We start from the raw sequence: 23,460 nt of genomic DNA on the forward strand, positions 1-23,460 counted from the left end.
ATACTTAAAGTGGTTGTGAGCAGGTTCTCCTCTGTTTTTCTACACCAAGGTAACCAAGCTAACACCAGCAATACTATCCTTTGAGCTGTAAGGTTCAGGTCAAGTTATTATATTCATAAGCAGATAAATTAGATTCCTAGTTTAATTTGTCTTGAAATTGCATCCTATCGATTGTTTAATCTCTATCCCAAAACAAGTGCCCACTTAACTGCTAGTACTAGTAAATAACTTAATTGCAAATATTAGTAATAGAAAAGAGTCAGCCACAGCAAACTTCTTTCCCTCTGCCTTCAATTAAGTAGTAACTTTCTGTATAAGCAACTTCAAAAAAACCTCCCCTACTTGGCTCAGCTGCTGATTACATTAAACTGACAGTATCCAGATACTTCTGGAGATTAAGAACCACTCTACAGAGAACAATGATAACAACACAAGTGGTATTTACATCTAAAAATGCTACTCATTTACAAAAACTAGGTCTGACACTACTACTTTCAGCTACTCATCAATAAGCAGCTGAAGAACAAGATGTCATCTCCATTGCTTTTGTTTCAAAGTCTCACTCTTCAGCAGCTATAGGACAGGGCTTTTATAAACCTCACCATTTATGAAAAGTTCATTTTCTGTCATGTGCTTGATTCCAAAACTTAAAATATTTCCATAACTATTCCATGCTTTGCTGCAGGATTTGACCTCTAACCAGGAAGTAATGGAGCATCATAGTGCTTAGATCCAGTAACACAAGAGAGTTTGAACCCTTCTGCTACTGACATATTTAAAAGCCAAGAATAGAGGTAACAACTGGAAATCCAATAAGCAATCAATTATTAGTACATGCTTTTGAATTTTGTTTCAACTTTTTACAGTACTCTTACCCATGAAGAAAAATGCTGGGGAACTTTAAAAAGCTCCTGCTTTAATCATAAGGGTCTAGACATCTGGCATCTCAGTCTATAATTACAATTCCTAGCAGTCAATTTAAGTCAACATTTTCTTGAGTACTGCTGTATGAAGCATAATCCAGGGTGTTCTACCTTTACCAAGAATCAGAGATCTGCATTACTATCAGCAACTGGGAGGGGGTCTGTTAAGCAGTTACACACTGGTATATAGGCTGCCCACGTAAAATTTAAGATATATGTTGACTGGTCCAAAAGGTAGAACTACACCAATTCACAAGTTAACATGCAAGGGGTAACGGATTAAAACTTAAGCAGGGGAAGTTTAGATTGGATATAAGGAAGAAGTTCTTTACTGTAAGGGTGGTGAGGCACTGGAATGGGTTGCCCAAGGAAGTTGTGAATGCTCCATCCCTGGTGGTGTTCAAGGCCAGGTTGGACAGAGCCTTGGGTAGCATGGTTTAGTGTGAGGTGTCCCTACCCATGGCAGGGGTGTTGGAACTAGACGATCTTAAGGTCCTTTCCAATCCTAACTATTCTATGATTCTATGCCAACATCTAGTTAAATTCTATAACAAAAAAGCATACAGAGCAAGGATTTTTCCAAATGCTTATTTGCAAATACCTTCAAGAACTCAAAGCTCAAAACTGGGACACCTACTTGGCTTCAGTAAGCTGCAGTTTTTAAGTTCAAAATACCTTGATTTACATGTCCTTTGTAAAATTGATTACCATGCTCAAGTAAAATCTTAACTGACATTATACTGAAGCAACTCAAACTTGAGGGAAGTTTTCTATTGTATATTCCTATCATATCAAGACCAGCAATTTCGTAGTTTAGGTCAGCCATAGTCTGGAAATGAGTTCAGTCCTTCACTGTATTTAAAGCTTTATTTATAGGAAGTTCACTGCATTAATGGCAGCAATATTTGCATTGTATTTGAACTCAGCACTAATAGGTTAATATTTACATGTAGATAACATTTAAACCAAAACAAACTAAACACACAGCCACAGTTTTAGACAAACATAAAAGTTACAGACAGACTTAAAGTAAATCACAATTATTTCACTGTGGTGGTTGATTTAGTCCAAAGGCCTATTATTTCTTAATCAGATTAGCAGGAAGAGTGGATTTGTCCAAGTCATCAAAATATGGATGGTTCAAGGCCATTTTGCCAGAAATTCTTTTTGCAGGATCATAAATTAACATTTTCTGGAAGAGAAAAGAAACACATTTACTCCCTCATGAAGTGGTAATTAAAATCATGTTAAACAGGTAGCTATTTCACCATAGTAATAATCAAGTAACCATAAAGACTAAGTTTTCTTCTACATTCCAAGATTTCTCATAGATGGAGAGGTTATTACTACCTATCAGTAGAAGGTCAGTAGTAGCGCATATCAACTCAGAAAGTAAAGAAACATTTCTCCTCCTGTTCAATAACCAAGTTCATGACAGTTCATGCATGTGTCAGTGGCAGTAATTAGTCTCAGCTTCTCAATTAAGGGAAATAAATAAGCTTCAGGCTGTTAAAGCCCCAAATGCTTACAAAGGCAAGTGGTCATATGCTCATTTTGTTAAATTGAGACTGAAGAAACCAATGTCAAATTGCTTTTACTCAGCTTGGTGCAGCAGTTCGTAGTTAAAATATGAGTTATCACTGTTTCAGAATCAAAAGAGGAAAGTATTACAAGCAGGCAGAACTGAAGAAACACAGCATTTTAAAACCTTCAGTTTCTTTTCATAAATTACTTTAGCTGAAGACTTCAATAATAAAGTTTAGATTCAGATTATTAGAGCAAATAAAGGGGATGCTGTAGCTACTAAAGTAACACACTGGAACTTTATAAGAAAAGGCTAGAGATTTTTCCTAGCAGTTAAATAATAATAATTAAAAAAAAAAAAAATCTACAGTTTATATCATGCAACAAGGGGCCAAAAGAACATAGGAATGAAGTGTTTAGCAGTTTTGTACTACAGCAAAAACTGTCTCTGCAAAGCATTTTTGCTTTTATTTCTCCTTACTAAAGGAAAAATACACTTCAAATTCACATAATCAAGGTTCTACCATCTGCTTCTTTCCCATGCCAACAACAAACATCTTACAGAAAAAAAAAATAAATCTTAACCTGTATTACGCTGCCCAGTAGGGTATTACCCTACCAGTCCTGACAGTTAACTATCTTTAGACTTCATCCTACAGGGAGTCTTCCAAGTTGATTGAAATCACTGAATTTGCATTTATATTCTCTGAACTCCTGCCAAATGCAACACTGTCTCTAGATTTCCCGTTGCATGTCCAATTTAATCTTAAGACAGGTTCCCATTAGCTATATACCCCAGAACAACTGTAGCGTACTGATATCCAAAGTTCTCTTAAAATTGAATCAGACAAGAAGGGGCAAATTTCTCTGAAAAGGGATGCTGCACATTGAGACATTCAGCTGACAGATTAAGTGACCATTTCTTCTCTGAGCAGTCTGGAACAATTTTTCCTGGAACTTAAGTGTCTGACAGACCAAAGCTTTTGATGACAAACCATTAAGTGCTTTAAAATGCTGTGTTTGTGTTACAGAAAAAAATATTTAGTTTTGTTGCCTTTAAAAGTTCTATTCTTCAAACTTAAAAGTGCCATAGGAAGCTTAAATGGATTCCAGATGCCTAAGAATTCAACCATACCACTGCCACCAGGCATTAACAGGAAGCTAAAATTTCAACATTTATTAAGGTAAAACTATAAAACTTTACAGAATATGCTTTGAGATCAGTATTGTGTTAAAATCATTTACAGAACTACTATTCTTCCTTTAGTAGCAGCATCCCAAAACATTGGTATTACACAATGAAGCCACATCTAAGCTCAGATGAATACTTAACCATTTACATGACTGTCAACAAGATTCACTTGCCTATTCAATTGATTTGTTTGTAAATACAATCAGTTACAATTCTACTTCAAAGTGATTTAGTAATAATGCTGTCAATGGACACAGAAGAAGTATTCCCATATTAAATCAGTTAACTCTGTAAGATGATACTGCTACAAGGTTCAGAGAGCTATCCAGGACAACCATGCTTAACAAATGTTCAGGTTTCAGTCTGGACTGTGGTACAGTTCTCACAAAGAAAACTTGTGAGATACTGTAGTCATTTGAGCTTCTTGGGTACCACCACTTCACTCAAAGCATTTTGCCACAGACATGCCAATAAACAACTTTGACTGCTTAAAAACAAGAGCCACCTACACAGGTTACTGCTGTACAAGATTCTCCGTGTACCAAGATGCTTCTGAAGTTTCAGCCTACCTAAAGACTTGTAGAGCACCCACTCCACACCCTCATATGCAAGTCTGCATAAATGCAGTTTGAGGAGAGCCAAAGGATAAGTATAAGAATGTACCTTCGTGATTTAAGTGCATCTAAGATCACACCTAAGATGTGATCTAATTTAGGCCACAGCAGCAGCACATGAGCTGCGAGAGCACTAAATTGAAGAGCCTGCCAAATGAAAGCTTGGTGGCACAGTTCAACTGCATGACCACAGAACTAAAGAAAACTCACACTAGACACAAAATATACCAATTAAAAGATAGTTTACACAGCCAAAAATCTTTAACTCAATTTAAAGGCAAGATTAATTCCCATGCCATATGGTAATTAGTGCTGGCACCAGGAAGGTCATAGCTACAGTTTGTGGGCAGGAGCCTTCACTTAGGCCTGTTTGTAAAAGCTCATCCTCTTCACTTTAAAGTTGTACCTGGCTTACTAGTGTAAAAAAATAAAAATGTAAAAAAATCTGAGGCATAATTGCTTAGTGAGAATGGAAGTCTAATCATTTATTATTTATGAAAGTAGTGAGTGAATATCAAACTGTCAGTTCTACAAGAATGACATCCCATACCACTGAAGATGGTTAGATCTCTGTACCTTCATTCTAGAAAAGACTGATTAGTAAACTCTTATGTATTTCAGACCCATTCAGTTTCTTAATGAGCAGTTTAAGACAGACTACTTACAGACAGCAGATCAAGTCCATCTTCATCTAAGTTTTTGACATGTGTTCCAAGGCTGCCAGGTTTCCATTTTGGAAATGTGTTTTTATAGTCTTGCAGGGATTCCACTTCAGGCCATACCTCATTATTGGGGGTCCCTAAAGCTCTATGTAAGCATAAGCAACATGTTAAACAATTTAGTCTGAAATTTGTATGCACTGCTATGGTTTTAATATGAACTGAGCACCATTGTGCAATGCTATTATTATTAAGTCAGAAGGAAAGGTTCAGCCTAACATACCTGAAGATTCTGAAGAGTTGGTCGATCTCTGAGTCCCCATGGAAAAGAGGCTTTTTAGTTGCCAGCTCAGCAAATATGGTACCTATGCTCCATATATCGACAGGAGTAGAGTAACGAGCAGATCCTAGCAACACTTCTGGAGACCTGTACCACAGTGTCACTACCTATTGAACAAGGAAGTTTTTTATAAGTTTATAAGAATCAGGCCATCTAATTGCACACACAATGGCTCATTCATTATTAAGCAGCATTCAAAGTTTTTTGGTTAAAGTAATAACTGGCCCTAGAAGTTTTAGTGAAAACACTAGTTTCAAACTTCCATTTATAGACAAATATTTTAAACTCCATCACAGTAGTTTCTGCTGAAGGTGAAGCAGTTGAATACACTACCTTCCCAAAGAACGGGAAGGCTTTTGCACCTAGCCACTAAAACTCTCAGAGTTGAGTACTTAATGATGATTCTATGATTCTATGAAGTAAAAATGCCCTTATGAGACAGTAAGCAACAAGTTCTGGGCCATCGGATTCACTGTCGGGGTAACAGTGGAATTCATGATCTTTGGAACCTTAGCGTAGAACGAACCACAGTCAGGGAGATGGAAAGCCATGGAATAAAGCAAAACTGAGATACAACTCTTTTTATACTGTTAGTTCACAACTTCAAGAACTCTGATTCTTTTTTAGTTGTTTCATATTCAGTTATTATCAGGAAGCTAGTAAGCATAGTCCAAATCACTACAAGGATGTTCCAACTCACTTCATGAGTGTATACCCGCACTGGAATTCCAAAGGCCCGAGCCAATCCAAAGTCTGCCAGTTTAATCACTCCTTTGTCATCTATTAAGAGATTCTGAGGTTTTAAGTCTCTGTGCAGAACTCTTCTTGAATGGCAGAAGACAATACCTTGCAAGATTTGATACAAGTAACTCTAGAAAGGATGAAAGAGAAAACAGAGTAACCTTAGTACAAGGTAATGTTCCACAACATAAAGCTGTTCCCTTACATTGTCCCTCTGCATAGTAGTAGAGAATGGAGATTCAAAGCATTGCAGATAAGCCACACAAATTAATTCTTTACTTAAGCTTAGTTCAAGGCAGTTTAATTGCAGTAATTATAAGAATTTGAAGCAACATTTGAAATCAAAACTCACATTCATCTTACTACCCACAAATGCTTCTTTAACCTTTCATTTCACCTCAAAGACTTGATTATACTGAAACTAAGAGCTGCTTAAAGCTTTGTAGGTTATAGTTATATTAATTTCTCTTATATTAAGAAATTGTCCTCATTACCTTAACACGTGACCGATCCAAATATTGGCCTGATGGAATAGTATCCAAGTATTTCTTGAGATCCATGGAAAGAAATTCAAAGACAAGGTACAGTCTTGAATCCTGCATAAGAACATCCTGAAGACTAAAAATTGAGTATATGATCAACTCCATTGCAAAATGCATGGACTCACATTTGCATTTCCCCTCTCAACAGGGATACAAGCTGACAATTCCAGGTTCCTATTATAAAAGTCTTTAGCTTTCAGTCTTAAAAGACTAACAGACTTGGTGAGCTATACTGGTATCTGGAAAACCACGTTTTATCTGAAATAGTATCAGACAAATAAAAACCTAAATGCTCTCTTAAACTTCTGTTCCCTCATGCCAGAAATTCTGTGCCCTCATAAGGCACAGAAAGTCTGAGGAAAAAAAACATTGTTGCCTTAAAAAAATGACCCAGTGTTGGTGTTTACCCCTATATGGAGCTGGCCTATTACAGCAAAGCCTGAATTACTAGGAGGGGTTAAGGAAATATTATAATAGGAACCTAGCAGACACAGAAGGATTTACACAGGTTTAAGTATTTCCTTCATCCTTAATAGATTATAATGGATCCTAAACACAAGCATACATACATTGAGACACTACATGGCTGGAACTTATCCAGTTTTGGGGCACATTAGACAAAGTAATTTGCAGCACCAAAGGAATAAGTAAATATTTTGCAGGGAAGACAATAGCTGCAATGAATTCTACATGTCAAGTAGTCACTGATAGAAGTTTCACCAATAGCTCAGATGTCAGCTATGACAGCATCCTAATGCAACATGTAAACCTCTGCAACAAAACAGAAGAGGTGATTTATGACAGAGGCTCAAGTAATAACACTAAAGTCAAATGGTCTATTCCAAGGTGGCAAATAAAACAGAGACCAAAGTAACAGCTTCAGCCAGTTTTCATGAGGGATGCTGTTTCCTCTCTGATAATAACCCTCAAGATAATCCACATAAACTACAAAAATCAACAAAAACTTTTAGATTCCTAGAATAGGGAATGGCAGCATAGGAAATCTGAAGTAGAAAACTGCCATGAACATGGGATTTGGGACTATAGCAATTTGCTGCAAAGCAGTGTATTAAACAGAGTAGCTATCACCTCACTGAATTGCAGAAAAATAATTTCTTGCATAAAGGGACCTAGTGCTCTTCAAAGAGTTTAGCTAAGAACCAGTATATGCATACCAGACTATATTGGGATGATGCAGCTCTTTTAACAAAGAAATTTCTCGGATAGCAGTACTTGGAACACCTTCCTCCTCACTTTCTAGACGTATCTTCTTCATTGCAACCACTTGGCCTGTGGTTTTGTGCCGACCTTTATACACAACACCATAGGTACCTGAACAAAACAAACAGTGAAACACATATAGGACATACCTGCTCCAGGTACAGATAACTCATTGCAAATAAGAGTTGCTAACATAGGCAAGAGTCCTTACAATTTAAGTCTCTGGCTTGATTAAGAACTACCATTTAGTTCTGGCAGTTAAACCATGCAATAGTATGATTTAGGCATGCCATCTATGAACAGTGTCATTGTTAGGACAGGGTACTTTGTAGCCTGATTGTGAAACTTGAATATTTGGAATATGCAGTTAAAAAAAAAAAAATCACATACTGTTTGAGTTTCAAGTTGATTAACTTTCAGGCAAGATCACTATACCTCTTCATCCCCAAGGAGTTATGATTTTCCCATTGATACATCATATGAAAATGGTAAAGGCTTCGCTACAAAAAACTTAGTGCTCCCTCTGCAATCCAAAAAATGGATCTAGCTATCCATTAGTCAAATCCATAGAAATACCTCTAGCACAACCTTCACTGCAGGAGAGAGGATAGTGCTGTAGATCTCAGAAGAAGCTAAAACTGGAACCAGTAGTAAATTCCAAATCAACAATCTACTTTAATGATCAGTGTTATCATTAGGAATGATAACAGGAATAGAACTCTTAACAAACCAAAACAGCTTAAACATTCTCTTTTGACCCTTCTTGAAGCATTTATCCCCGAGATTAAACTCAATCAATCTAGTTTCTTAGAAGAAATATCCTTGCACAAGGCTTTAGTTACAAAGCTTTGTTAATAGATCCAAGCCCATACATTTTGCTATTACCATTGAGGGTACCTTATCAGAGTAGCATACTACAAATTCTCCTAAAGCATTTTAAAACACAGACTTCAACATTTAACAAAGGCTGAATTTCCAGTGAACGGGGAAGTGTGACTAACTCCTGCACTGAAGGAGTGAATGGCACTTCTTAATGCCATTTAGTAAATTAATTGTTACAATTCACTTCTCCAGAGGTTTACAATCTGCTATTTTCCTTGACAAGCGCAGTGACCAGATGTAATCAGAGCAGCCTATCCTCACACCACTACTCCCCACCAGCAGCTCCAGGCAAAATAAGCAAGGTTATATACAAAGGAATGGAGAAGCTTCCTAAGTTGAAAAGCTAGTTTCAGGCCTCAGAACATATTTTCTCTCCTTCTTGGGGGAAAATTACACCATTAGCCATCAATATGAAGGCAGACACCTCTCAACAAATGATTGGTTGTTTCAAGTAGACCATGTCATCCTCAGAAGAAAGGGAGTCTGAAAGTTTTTACAGAGAGATAATTACTGTGGTAAATCACAAGCTTATTTTTCCAGTTAGTTGAATATCAGTAGTTCCTCTAATAGGCAGTGCAGAGAGCTTCTATGGCACTTGGTAACTCAAACATTGGAGCATTACGAGGTTCCATTCCATATACTTACCTTCCCCAATCTTCTCTATTTTTGTGTAATCATCCATTGTTGTGGTTATGCCTAAAGTGAACAGGAAAACGAGGAGAACACGTAAGCATGAACAGTTGCTGTCCTGAACACAGCCAAGTCACTGAAATTATGCCAAGTCTTTAGAAGCTACTTTTGTCTTACATAATTAGAACCTAACACAGAAGACCTATTGCTCTCTTCAACAAACACAAGTTTTTATTCAGGGTTCCAACTAGAAAAACTACATCACAAAGTATGAGCGGACACCAAGTTAAAGAAGACGCTTTTGTGCAAAAAGGTCCTTCAAGCAGCTGAAAAAAACCCCGATTTATAAGTTTTATGTAGTTGCTCGTTAGCGGGAGTCTAATATCTAAAAATCACACGGTTTGATGTTAGCAACATAAAGGAACACCAGCTCCATGTTATTTGACAACTGCATAGGACAGAGTTACAAACTTAAAGAGGCATTAGCACCTCGTGGGACTGGCACTTCACACCTTCAATACCGCTCTTGACCACTTCCATTCAGCACAGCTGAGCGTTATTACCAGGCTCTGAAGCGTTACGAGGTAACGAGCGAACTTGTAGTTAGTTACCTACAGCTCCACAGGAGGTTTCCCAGTCAGGCAGTCGCTAAGCGAGGAAGAGGGAAGCGAGCGCTCACCCCTAGCCCATTACCGTGAAAGCGAGGTCAGGAACACGTTCCCGTAGTGGTCCAGCTCCTGTACCATTGCCACAGGTCCTATCATCTCAAAACCGCGCCCGGTGCCGAGCCCAACAAAAGCAGAAGCCCCAAGTACCCTTTCGAAGAGCAGACACCCTGCATATCTTCCTCCCTTCCCACGTCTCAAGGGCGATCTTACCCCACTCGGGAAGGGATGGGGGCCGCAGTGTGCCCCAGCACACGGTCCCACTCCGAAGCGGAGGCCCCGCCGCCGCACAGCCTCCGGAACAAGGGCTAAGCGCGGCAGAAGCGCTGTAAGGGCCGACCCCGCACCAGGCTGCCAGCCCCTCGCCCCGCTGCAGGGCCAGGGGAAAGGTAGAGCACCAGGCCCAGCCCGCGACCCAACCTGAAAGCACGAAAACAGCACCACCTCAGCCGTTACGCGGCCGCGTACACCAACGGCCGCAGAGAAGCGACTGCTCAGCCCCTTACGGGACCAGGTGCCCGCCTGAAGCCCCCTTACCTTCTCCTCAAGTGAGAAGAAGCTCCGCTCCGCTCCCTCTCACCTCAGGAGCTGCTGCTGTATCCTCTCCCCGCCGCAAGGACGTCCTGGACTCGCTTAGGGGCGGGCACGGCGCATTCGAACTAGCCGCCGCAGGGCTCCGCCAATGACGCCGAGCCGAGATGATTCAAAGCGACCAATCAGCGCGCACCGCTTTTGCGGCGCCAAAGCGAGGCCGAGAGGCGGTTTCTGCAATGATGGTGCGGGCGGGCGCGGCAAGCTGACGATGCGCTGAGCATCCGCTTGGTTCGCGGTCGGTGCGGGCGGGTGGCTCCGTGTAGCCTAAAGCCTTTTTGCCCTAGTGACGAAAAACGAGGGCGCTGGAGCAGCGGGTTGCGCTTGGGACAGCGACAGCGCGTGAACTGGTCGCTGCTCGAATAATACATTAGACTGTTTGCATGGTATGGGGAATATAACCATATTTGGATCAAGCTAGGCTTGTGACTACAGCTGCTCCTTCTAATCAAGCAAGTCTTTTGGATGCTATGGTGGACCAAAGCATAAAGTCATTATTTCTGGCTGTAAGGACGCTGACCTGTGATGTATCGCTGTGACTTCTGAAGCTGGTTTTAAAGTACACACATTAATAAAAGGTCATTGGGTGACTTGATTCCCCCAAACCCAAGACATATGTCTGTAGGCAAACTAAAGTTTAGTATCACTGCTCCCGGATTAAGAACCCTTAATTAATCCCTATGCTATCATGGCTTCCAAAAGAAGGGTTGGGACATGACTAACATGTGGGCCTTGCCCAGGGAATCCTCTAGCAGTTGGAACCTTGCTCCATCAGTACCTGGGGAAGTAGTAATGTAACACACATATTAAAAAAAAAAAAAAAAAAAAAATAGAAAAGAAAAAGTAGCCTGGGAAAATGCTATTCCAAACATTGAAAAAAAAAAAAAAAAAAGAAAAGTCCTACTTTGAAACCTCAGTACTAAAGAGATTTGCAAAGCAGATGTGTTTCTAGTTTTATAGGTCTTTCCCCTACAGGATAGTTTCACTGTGGATTCTGTGATCCTGCCGACACATTTTGGCACCCATTCTCATTGGCACCAATAGTCCAGGGCCAACACACTCCAGTGGAAATCTGCAATCCCTGCAGGAGTGAGGTACAAACACCACTCCACATCAGTGAAGTAACTACATTTTTTAATTACTTCATTGCACTAGTTTACAACATCTTTGAAGGACAGCATTGCTGCTTCCCTTAAATGTAAGCAGGGCAGGCTGCTGTATACAGAAATGTGCGGCTTCTTCCCTAAAAGCATTTATCTGGGAGAGCGATTCCAGCAGGCAGGACTGTTTCTGGTGCACTTCCTTCTCTACCCTAGCCAATGGTAAAAGCAAGAGGCAGCTTGTCAAACTCCTCCCCCCTAACACGTATACATTTCAGGGGTAAAACTCCTCCACTTTTCCCTCCCTCCTGGGGAATTTTTGCAGCATATGGTGCACATGCTTGCAGGTTTCTGTTTACCTTGAATCGTGTATTCCCAGCACTTGCGGGGGATTTACCTGCACATAACAAGTCTTTTGTATCTCTGGGAAATCCCAGAGGGAAATACAGCTTCACATCTTGTGCAATTCAAAGGAAAAAAGTCTGATGTGCTCCACCTTGCACAGCCATAGGGAAACTCTGACCCATGTACGTATCAAGTCCAACATAGCCAAAACATCCCAGGCTCAGTAATGCATGTGAATTGACTCAGCAAGGTGTATGTGTTGTCCCTCAGGCCTGATCAGCAGCATCTTCAGGCTGTGCACACTTTACGGCTTTGAGGGGATTGATTTCTATAGCCAGCACAGGAGCAGAGCTTCTGCTGCTGACTCTGCTGGACTAATCGTTGTCCAGAGACCTTAGGAAGGTGGCCAAAGTCTACCTTTTCCTCCATATAAAAAGAAAACATGTCTGGGAAAACCCAGATGTACAGTAATGGGGGGGAGGGGAGGGAGGGCAGGGGAGGACAGAGGTGAGCAGGAATTGGAGTATCATGAACTTTTAGTACTATAAACTAAGTTATGTTAAAATATATACATATTATATTTATATATAAAATATATTATGTCTGAAAATACTGAATACAGTGATCTGAATTTTCTTGAAAGTGACATTTTCTTTTTTTCCAGGTTTTAACTAGTTTATGTTTAAATATACACAAATATTTCTTAGTTGTACTCATACAATTATTTCTGTTGGACACTAACTGTTCATTCTCAGAGTGCTCACTGAATTTTCAAATTCTTTGAGTATACGTCTTTTTCCATATCTCCCTTTACCTCATGAGTTTTGAGTGGTGAAGGCCAGGAGGCACCAGAAGGAAAGCTGGCTGAAAGGGAACAACTCTCCTACACAGGAGTCCAGCAGCCTTACTTCTTTTTAAGACATGAGGAGACAGCATACAATGCTGTGATCTCTGCGAGGCAGTGATCTCCTTGGCCGGTGCCTGAGATGAGCTGTTTAGCCTTTTCTGACACCTTAAGGTGGATAACTTTGATATCTGTCTGATTGCCATTGCACCCAAAGCCCACCATGACTGCCCATGCCTTCGCGTCTGTTCTTGTGACTCTTCCTCCGTGCACGAACTGTGATGGCTTAATCACAGGTAAGCAGCAGAGGGAAATTATTTTGCTATGGTCCCCATGTTGGGTGGACTAGCAGCTGTGTACCAATGCCTTATAGCAATGGAAAATGCCATTGTGTGCAGTGGTTTCCTTTAAGTACAGCAGTACTTTGCCACTAGTGCGTGCTAAGAGTGCTCAGTGGCCATGACGGTGCATATTGACCCAAGGCAGCTTACACCAATTTCAGCTTGTCCTATCCCTCCATAGCACAACTGTGCACAGCAGAACTCTGTGAACACTGACAGAGTGCTATGTATTCCATAACCACACTCTCCACCCTCACTTTCTCTGTCCCGCTTCATATAACTGTAAGCTCTAGATAGCTTACTTATAAGGGAGAATACACATAAGAATAGACCTATCATGGCATTAATTTGTCAAATATCAGTCTGACAGTTCTGCTTGCCTAGCATTTTCCTCCCTCTTGCTGTTGTTTGCCTATCCTTAGGATATAAATCATGTGTTCCTTCTGACTAGATAGTGCTTATCTTAGGTTGACCATTGCTTTAGACATGGCAGTAGCTAACGATACTGCTTGAGATGGGTGATAAAACTACATTTGCATTGACTTTTGTGTTTGAAGGGACTTGCTTAAAGGAATAGTAGCAGTAAGCCTGCTGACAACTGAGTAACAGATGAACAGAGATATATGGATTTGAGAATCCCTAAAACTGCTGCCCCCTTTACAGCAAAGCATAGATCCAAGTGCAAAACCACGGGAGAACTCAAAGGCAAACAGCAAAGGAATCTAGATGACATTGACAAATTCCTTTAATGATCAAATGACATCACTAATTATCATTTTATTTATGTAAACAGGCAAACGGCACATATATTAAAACCTCTTCGACATCCAAAACTTCCGCTTGCTTGAACTGCAGTGCTAATTGGGTAAGGCATAAAGGATTAGATATACAATGCTGAGCTTGGATGATAGTATTACAACTGTTATTCATGGCTAAGAACCCAGTGTAAAACTGAACAACTGCTTCTCTGCTGAATAAAGGGCAGCTGCAACAGTCTTGTCTTTTGTATATTAATCATGTTCTCCTCAGCAACAACATCACTGTAGGGAAGAGAAAAAGTGTATTTTGTTTTTTACATAATGATGTGATTAATAAAGGTCAGCTGGCTTGTGAATACCAATGAGGGTATCTAAGATAGGTTGTGTTCATTGTACTCAGAAGCAGACAAATACAAACATTGATTGGCTTCTTTTACCATTTATTAAAACCAAAATATTAATTTGCTAATATGACAATGCAGAAGTACAGTAGGAGAGATTTAGTAGCATTTAGGAAAGCAAGATAATATTAAAGGGATGATACCTCTTTAATGCATAGCTCAGATGATGCATTTAACCTGTTAAAGGCGTCTTATTATGCAGGATAGTTCCCTATATCAAGAAACATGGAGAACCCTTCTGCTGTTCCTATTCTGAGTTAGCATTTTGACAGGGTGCAAGAAAGCAAAAAGCTCCTGAGAACTATTTGAAATTAAAGCAAAAGTATGGAAGCTGCTGAGAAAAAAAAAAAAAAAAAGAACTGTCACTGTTTCCTGAATTCATGAATAGAAATATTTTAAATGCATTTAAAGTACTTGAATTTAGGTTTCAATTATTTTAAAGTATCATTTTTTGTTGCATGTTGAGTGGCATGAACTAAACCGCTTTATTAAAAAAAACCCAAACATTGATATAATTACAATAATGAAAATATCATAAACCATCCCTTTGTTGCAAATAATGAGGTTGTAGATAGAAGGAAATGTCAGTGTGATGGTCATTCATGGGTTATTCTGGTTATTGTCATGGAGGAAACCTTGGCTGAATTTAAAATCAGGAGAAGTTTTACTGTGAACTTTGCAGCAGCACATGAAGAGGAGCGACATGAAAGCACTGTGTGCGGGGAGCTTGTTGCAGGGATCAGAAGGATGTGCAGGGACCCCAGTGAGTGCATTGGGGTTGGTATCCAGAGGCCAAAACGTACAATCACTGTATGTAATGTCTGAAACCTTCCCTCAGCTCTGGCTTTGCAGAACTCCTGCCCCACAGTAGGGAATGCATCACCCAGTCACTGCAGACCTGCCTTTACCGTGGTGGGGACAGCTGGTTGCATACAAACCTCTGGAGAAATACCTACAAACACACAACCTGGATTTTAATAATTGTAATTAAATGGGAAAGGTGAACAGGGCATGTGTATCAAGCCGGGGGGGGAAAGGGAGGAAGTGTCTTTTGTTTCTCTAGAGCATCTGGGCAAAAAGCCAGGCTTCACCAAAGTCATTGGCAAAACTCCCATTAAGTTGAGCTGGGCAGAGCTTTCATTCTTGATCCCTGTAAAACCAACCTTAGGAAAAGGTGTCTGCTTCCTGATTTTAGTTTTCACATTTCACATGGCTTACAAGCCAAGAAGAAAAATGGCAGAAGCCAATAAACTGCTTTTTAATTGTTGTTTGGACACATGAGAGCAGGAAAGGTGTGCTCAGAGTTCTTTTTGGAGTTCAGCTCTCAGCCTTCACACAGGCAAGCAGTCTCACACTGGACTGATCAGGCTGGAAGAGACTTCTGAGTTAAACACAGAGGTCTGGTTAGCAAAGCCCTCCAGCAGAACAAGCAATTTCAAGGCCCATTCACTTAGGCTCTGTCCAAATTTAAGGCCAGTACAGCTGCAGCAATATAACTATCAGCAGCCTTCCTCAGGGGTAGACAATTATGCTAGCTAAAAATCTGATTGCTGGTATAGCTGTTTAACTTCAACAATAATACTCTTTTTTTCTAATTACCTCAGGTTTTCTCTGTGCTCCTGATCTGTTTATCCTTTCCTGTCTTATGACAACCACCTGCTACTGTGCTTTATCAGATCAAGAGCACTACAATAACACATTTAAATTCCAAGCCTTCAGTAGGGAAGTCTGACTTGAAAACTCTCCTGGAGTAAGGGAAGTTAACTTTTTCTTCCCTCTGGGTATCATCCTAGCTGCCAAAAATAAAGGTATACTTTCCAGGTGAGAAAGGAGATGAGACAAGTGAGACATGTAAGCCTGTGGAAATGGACTCTGGATTTACATGTCAACCTTGAATTTATTTAACAATTCCTCCTGCTATCAGTTGTGAGAGTAGAATTACAAAACACTTTTCATTTCAAGTAAAAATGATTTTCTTTCTTAAGGTGTTACTTTATAATCTGCAAACTCTTTTTCAATCTTTATAATTTTCCTTCCTAAAGAGCAGTGGAAAGTGGTACACAGTGATGGTGTGGTATGTAAGCCGCATAAAAATAGTGCATGGCCTAGCCACAGAGATGTTAATTGCCACTACCGGTGATAGTACTGCTTGCCAATAAACATGACCAGCCCTGCTTCATGCATTCTTTTAGCCCGTGTGGGGGTTGTGATCCATTTTTTCCCCCATCTCCTCTGGCTCCTGGTTCCCTGAGTGGGCTGAGAAAATGAGTCACTTCCAAAATAAGAGGGATAAAGACATTCTGGGGAATTAACTTTTCCGTATAAGACACAGCCAAGTTCTGTGGTTAAATATTTTTATTTGGCTGTATATACAAAGGAGAAAAACATACACCTTATAGAGAAAGTGACAAGCAATTAGTTACATAGTATCAAGAAGATGTATAAAAGCATATAGTCAGTTTATACAGCTGGGTATTCACTCTGCAAATTGCACCTACAGCACCAAGACCTCTGGTAGTAAAAAGTATCTGGACTAAGCCATTATGAGCAATATTTGTAGGTAAATTAGTGCTTAATAGTATTTGTTGTGTTTAGCCACTGCTAACAGATAAATTAAGTTCTAATGAAAACCAAAAAATAGGTTGGTGCACCAGAACAGGCTTTTGGGAGCGGAGGAGAAGTAAGATGACTGGATAATTTAAGTTAAAACTAAAATCATTACTTTTGCAATACTTTAACGATTTCAAGTCCTGATAAAGCATACTTTAATAAGAATGATTCAAAGATTTCTCAGTGCTAAGAAAAAAGTACAAGTAGAACTACTGGTTTGGTCAATGCAGCAGCTCATATGTGGGGTTTGCATAGCCATCAGCTTTGACTGGTATAGGGGGACCACCACCCAGACTGCCTCAGTGAGGCTGAAGAGCGTTGTATGAATTTATTATCCTTAGGAGCAGCTTCCCATTGCACTCAGGGAGTGAGGAATTCTCCCGTTGCTTTTCACATGTAAGCAACTTTGGATTTGCATTACTGTAAATATACTACACCTGTAGCACTCATTCTGGAAACCCAACGGCTTTAACCATGGTAAAGAATGCATTAGTGCCAAACTAAAGGGTTTGGTTAGCTTTTAGACTTTGCTTAACAAACTTCAGCTGGGCTCCCCAAACCGCATCCTCTAGAACGATCTGCGGGCAGGAAGGAACAGCAGCTACTAGACTTGCCTTCGGGACTGGCGCTCGCAGCTGCAGACCGCCGTTCCCAGGTGAGCCGCGGCGCAGGTGCGGGCGGCGCTGCCGCACTTGGGGGGGCTCGGCGCGGCGCGGGTGCTCCCTGGCCCTTCCGAGCCCTCTGGTAGCTGTCTCCCTCTGGCTTTCTTGCAGGGGAGACCTCGCAGCGCTCTCCCCACGGCAGGGCACCTCGGTGCGGGAGCTCATGAGCGCCGGCAGCGCCCGGCTGCCCCTGCCGTCGAGGGCCGCAGTCTCCAGGCCGCGCCCCGCTGCCTAGAGACGGGGCGGGACAACGGCAGCCCCCGGAGCTAGTGGCCAGGCTCGGGATTCGAGCAAGCCCGCCCCTGCCTTGCCTGCCGCAGGAGGAGAGGCACCGGAGGGGCTCGGCTCCACCTGAGGGGGCGGTGGCAGCGAAGGGCAGGCCCGCCCGCCGGTGGGGGTGAGCCCGGGACGGTTCTGCCCCCGCGCTGGGCGAGGTGAGGAGAGGTGCCTGGGAGCGCTGCAACATGGCCTCCGCCTCCTCCTCCCGTCCCGCGGGACGGGGCGGCAGAGACCAGGTGAGCGCACCGTTCTCGATCCCGCACCGCTGCCGTCGAGCGGGCTGAGGGCAGGGACGCCGGTACCGGCGGCTCCTTCTGCTTTTCCTCCTTTTCTTGTCCTCCCTTCTCCTCTTTCCCTTCGCCGCTCCCGGCAGAGAGGGGCCAGCGCCCGCCGGGCTGCGAGCGGCGACACCGACGGTGGCTCCGGGTTGCGGCGCGGGGCGCGCGCGCAGCGGAAGATGGGTGGCTCGCGCTGCCGCGGTTGTTAACGGACACCTCCTGGCAGCGTCTTTCCCGGGGCAACCGGGCGTGAGGGGAGCGGTGCTGCGCGGCCTCCGCCTCGGCCAGGTGTGAAGGCTGCGAACGGGCACCTCAGCTCTCTGTCCAGGCCAGGCCTGCCGCCCTGCCCGTGCGGGAGGGTCGCGTTGCTGTGTGTCTCCTGGGCTAAAAGCTGTCGAAAACTTCTTATAAAGCAGGGGCATGACCACACGTTAACGCTCGCGCTGTTAGGAATAAAGCTCTTCAACTCGCTGGTAACGAGTTAGTGTATGGCATGTGCTTGGCTTGTCTGGCTTGCTTGTTTTTTCACACCTCAGTCATGAATTGGCGATGCGCTTGTGGGATGGAGGCTGAGAACTCTTTTGGATGAGGGTGGAGTCTCCTCCATCCTCACCTGGTGTTTGGACACCAATCCTGCGGGTCTCTGGTGGGGAATGTGGTGGCCGGCTTACACCCTGTCACCTGGGGGACAACAGAGGGGTGTCTGTGTCAAACCAGTATTGCTTTTGCCAGCAGCAGGGCAGGTGAGGAGCAGGTGCTGTGGAAGGCTTCGCTGCAGTGTGGTGTGGGTGGCCATGGGGGTTGTTTTTCTCCCTGTCCTCCCTCCTCCACAGTGGTTAGTCCCAGGGTCAGGTGAAGGAGCTTTGCCACTGTGTTGTGTGTCCCTTAGGTATTTGATGTGTTCACTTTCTGATTGTCATGCTGACAAATGCTGCCTTGTGTCAGGAGTGAGTGGACTGGTCTGACAGTTTTCCAGCTGAACACAAATAGCATGATCAGTTTTAACTGTGAAGAACTGTGTTCTCAGGGCAAAGAAAGAGCATATTTTGGCCTGTTATACAATGTCTGACCAGGAAAATGACACTTCTCCCAGTAAAAGTAAGTTTTAAAGGATTGCAAAAGTATGATAAATGTGAGGGGGGGTTGTTTTGGGGGTTTTTGTTGGCTTAGGTTTTCTTTTTTTTTTTTTTTTTTTTTGTCCTTTGGGCTATATGCCCAGAACTACTGAAACTAAAACTGAAAACTAAGATTAAAGCTATAATTAATCAGGGCTGCATCAGCTTTATCCTTGTTTTTCTTTTTTTTTTTTCTTTTTTTCTTTTTTTTTTTTTTTTTTTTTTTTTTTTTGGGGTGTGTGTGTGAAGTTGGTATCTTTTGAATTATTAAACCTCCCTGCTTTTAATGCCACTTTTGCTATTACTTGAAACATTTAATATCCCATCTTCTTTGTCCAGTTATCTCCTTTGTTGTAGAGCACTGTGATTTCTTATGTTTCTCCCTCGAATCTGCCTAGTGTTCATGCTTTAAAATGGAGTGTAAATTAGCGCCACAAGAGGACTGATCATCTAGAAGCAAAGCACTGTTCTGGCAGCTAGGTCTTCTGAAGTTCTGGCTCAGATAGCTGCTGTTCCCCCTTACTCATAACTTCTTCATTCTTTGAGATCTGTGTTTGAAGGAGAGCTCCTAGGATGTGAAGACAGACCTTCTTGCTGTGGTGCCGGCACTACAGGCATTTTTCCCTTCATCTTTTTCAACAGTTGGCTCAAGGATAAATGGAGAAAATGTGACCTCTTGTGTGTTCACAAAGTGAGCAGCTTCCAGGCTTAGTCTGAGAGGTTTGTGATCTAGGCCATTGTTGTGGTTTAAGTGCAGTCAGTAACTCAGACCTTGAAAGCCTTGAAGCGTTGAGTCCCTAAAGAAGTTGACTGTTCTGTCTCCAAACTGTGGATGTTACATCTTGGATTTGGAGTAGCTTCAGGACTGCTGGGGAGACTCAGCTTTGTCCTCTGGGCTCTGGTCTTTCAGACCATCAAGGGCAACAGATTTCCCATTGTTTTCAGCAGACTGTTAGGTCAGGCTTTCAATTTTTAGGGTGTTGCTTTGTGTGGTGGGTTTTTTTTCAGCCCTTCCCCCCCCCCCCCCCCCAGTTGGGGTGTGTAAAATCCTCAGATCTTCAGACACTGTTCATGTCCAGTGCTGGAAGTGGGGACATGTTTTGAAACAGTGTTTTTAGTGAGTTCACAAGAGGCTTTTCTGCTGTCACAGATCTCTTGCTGATGTCCTAGACACTTCCTGTGGGAAAATTGCTAATGCGCATTGCTTGACTTCTGTTACAAAATGATACTGTACTATCATGGGCCGCTGCTATGTTGATATTTGCCAGAGGTTAAGGTTGGGGAATTTTGTTACTGAAAGAAGTATCACCTCTCCCATCTTCTCCAGATAGTAATTTATTGGCCCTATGCCTTTTTCATTTTTTTTTCGCTCCAGCATTATCCTTGTAGGTCACTGGCAGTGATGCTTTTTCTGAAGTGTTTATGTGTGGTCGATTTACAGTACTGAAAGGGGTTGTCTCTGTGGCTTGTAGGGGATCTGACTTTGAATTTCAGAAATGAGAAACTTACACTTTTTTACATTTTGGCACTTAAAACTTAACTTAGTTCTAAGGAGGACATTAGTGGGAAAAGACAGGAAATTGGTTGGTCATATGGTTGTGCAGGGGAAGAAGAAACCTAAACTATGTTCAGATATTGAAGTCATGTTATTCTCATGTAAAAATCTACCGTTCAAGTAAAAGTTATTTCACAGAATAAGCTTTCGAGTGTGATCTGTGGGGCCACAAATCCAACCATGGGTGCTTGAAAAATGATAATAAACCTGAAATTTCTTCAGTCATTGAAAAATGTGGGAAGAGGTACTTCTGTAGTTAAAAAAAAAACAACCCCAAAAACCCAAACCAAAACAAACAAAAAATCCTAAAAAAACAAAACCAAACAAAAAATACCCCCACCAAACCTCAAAACCAAACCCAAAAGTAATGAACCCCCCAAGTCCCTAAATTGTCTGTATAGTACACTACCTGAGTCTCAATGAGTGGTAAGTTCTTGCCACTGCTCTCTATTCTGGTTTTATCCTACTTTCTTACCAGTTTAACTTTGACTTTTTTTTTTTTTATTTCCTCTACTCCAAACTTTCTAGATTTCTGTTTCTCAAAATTCAGTGATCTTGACACCATGTGAAAACTGTTGACATAATAATGCAGTGGCTGATTACCTACTAAGGGTAATTTTTGCCACTCTTCTGTTGTCTGAAGTGTGAATATTTCCCATGTATTAGGTTTTGTTGACAATGGTACTCTTACTCCCATTGGCATGGCTCTCAGTATGACAAAATAGGATGTGGCATGTTGCATTAATCTGGGAAAAGCATGGATTTCCAGTCTTTAATCAGGCAAAGTTTTATTAACTCTTTGAGGGAGTTTGACAGTGACTTGGCCCAAGGAAGTGCTTTTTTCTCTTTCTTTTTTTATTAAAAAAAAAAAAAAAAAAAAAAAAAAAAAAAAAAAAAGCAGCTCATGGCACTTGTTAGCTTTTTCTAGAGAGGCAGAGAGTGGCATAGAACCTGGGCCATGAGGGTAATAGAAAAGACTTCTATGGGTTTTATGCTTGAATTCTGAACTGCATAATGTTAAATAGGTATTTATAATGGTGACATGTCTGAGAAGGAAAATAAGAGTTTTGAAGTTTGAATTTTATGAAACAAATACTTCCAAATGGCTTCAAATGTATTTTTTCTTTAACGTCATAAAACTAACTTGGATTCTATTCCTTTCTTCCCTGAAAAAAAATTAGGCAAAATAGGAAATAACCTTGCTGCTTCTTTTTTAATCTCGGGAAGAGGGGAAGAAGAAGGAACTCCAAACTGTTACTCTCATCTTCAGTAGTTAAGAAACGCCACAACTTTGCTACTGTTTTGGTAACTTGCAGGTACTGTCCAATGGCTGGTGCTAGTTAGCTTTTTCTCTCAACTGATGAATTACATTAGCATTCACATAAAATACATATGAAATAATAGTTGTTTGCACTGTCTGCTTCTGTTGTACTTGCCATTTGGGATGCAGTATGTCTCTGTAGAGAGGGTATGTTGCAGGCTGAGAATAATGGGTGAGGAGGATGATGGCAGCAAAGAAAATTGCTTTATTAAAATATTGACTAGTGTGATGGTGAAATTCTGAGGAATCTTGCTTTGCTCGTGTTAGTCATTGCCTTGTTGTTCACTTAAAGATTTTTTTACTCTTACAGTCTTTGCTCAGGTTTGAGCAAAACTCACCGTGTTTACTCTTGCAGTAGTGGATGATCCTTCTACACTGTCCTGTGATATCCCACAAAAATGAGGCTAGTATTAGCTACTTAATGATACTGTAATTTCTTCTGTTAAATCCATGTAAAACTTCAGTTCCTACTGACTTATTGAAGAGAAAAAGGTACTATATTTCCCTTCAATTGCTTTAAAATCCAGAGAGTTATTTTCCAAGGGCATAGCTAGGTCGGTGCTCTTCAAAGGAGAAATTGTTCAAAGTTTCCATATTATATCTGATGTATGCATCGTGACTTTATTAGTGGGGATTATTGAGTCTATCTGATAATAATAACTTAGAAACATTATAAGCTAATGAAAGGAGTTCTGTGTAGTATCTCTGTAGTCAGGTGCATTCATGGGCTGAAACCTTCCCATCTGCCCTGTGTGCTAGTGCTAAAGCAACAGCTGGCTGAGCTTCTGCACTAATCTTCTGTATTATTTTAAACAGGTTGTGATGACAGCTCCTTTTAGTAGGAGAAACTAAAGTAACATTCTGCAATGGCAGAGTAGTTGGTGACATGTGCGTGTAATATGAGTACTTGTTTCTTATTGAGAGTCTTTATAGAGTCTTAATTTCAGGCTTTAAAGCCTCTGTGATAAATCATATTTGGAAAGTGTTTTTACAGCAGTCCTACTAGACGTTATTTTCAGGTAACTTGTGTAGAACCAAAGTAAGTTGGTTTTATGATATTTGCTTGCTATTGTTATTAGTACTATTTTTAAGTGTGTGGGTTTTTTATTTTAAATAAAGAAATATGGATTCTCTAGCTTTCATGACAATTAGCTTGCTCTATGAAAAAGCAGAGATTGGAAAGGTTATGAATGACCCCATGCTGACCTAATAATCAGCAGACATAGTTCTGATTTTATTTTTTTTGTCGTCTCAGAATTCCTGCCTGTTGCTGTGTTGAAGGTGCCGATTATGCAGTTGGTGAGGATTTATCTAGCATTAGAAAGAT

At 41.3% G+C, this 23,460-nt stretch overlaps 1 protein-coding gene across 1 annotated transcript; it reads right to left on the reverse strand.

Annotated features, from left to right (window-relative positions):
* Nucleotides 1-2,001: 2,001 nt before the first annotated feature.
* CDK1 (cyclin dependent kinase 1) lies at nucleotides 2,002-9,334 on the reverse strand (the record flags this gene model as incomplete). Its single annotated transcript, XM_080621360.1, has 7 exons — nucleotides 9,284-9,334; nucleotides 7,711-7,867; nucleotides 6,488-6,611; nucleotides 5,953-6,123; nucleotides 5,196-5,359; nucleotides 4,919-5,060; nucleotides 2,002-2,115 (listed from the first exon to the last, which is right to left on the reverse strand). The coding sequence occupies exons 1-7, from the start codon at nucleotides 9,318-9,320 to the stop codon at nucleotides 2,002-2,004; spliced, it is 909 nt and encodes a 302-aa protein (XP_080477486.1). The 5' UTR covers nucleotides 9,321-9,334.
* Between the last annotated feature and the right edge of the window lie 14,126 nt (nucleotides 9,335-23,460).

The sequence above is a fragment of the Psittacula echo genome, assembly GCF_963264785.1.
Source record: "Psittacula echo genome assembly, chromosome: 6".
Taxonomy (NCBI): domain Eukaryota; kingdom Metazoa; phylum Chordata; class Aves; order Psittaciformes; family Psittacidae; genus Psittacula; species Psittacula echo.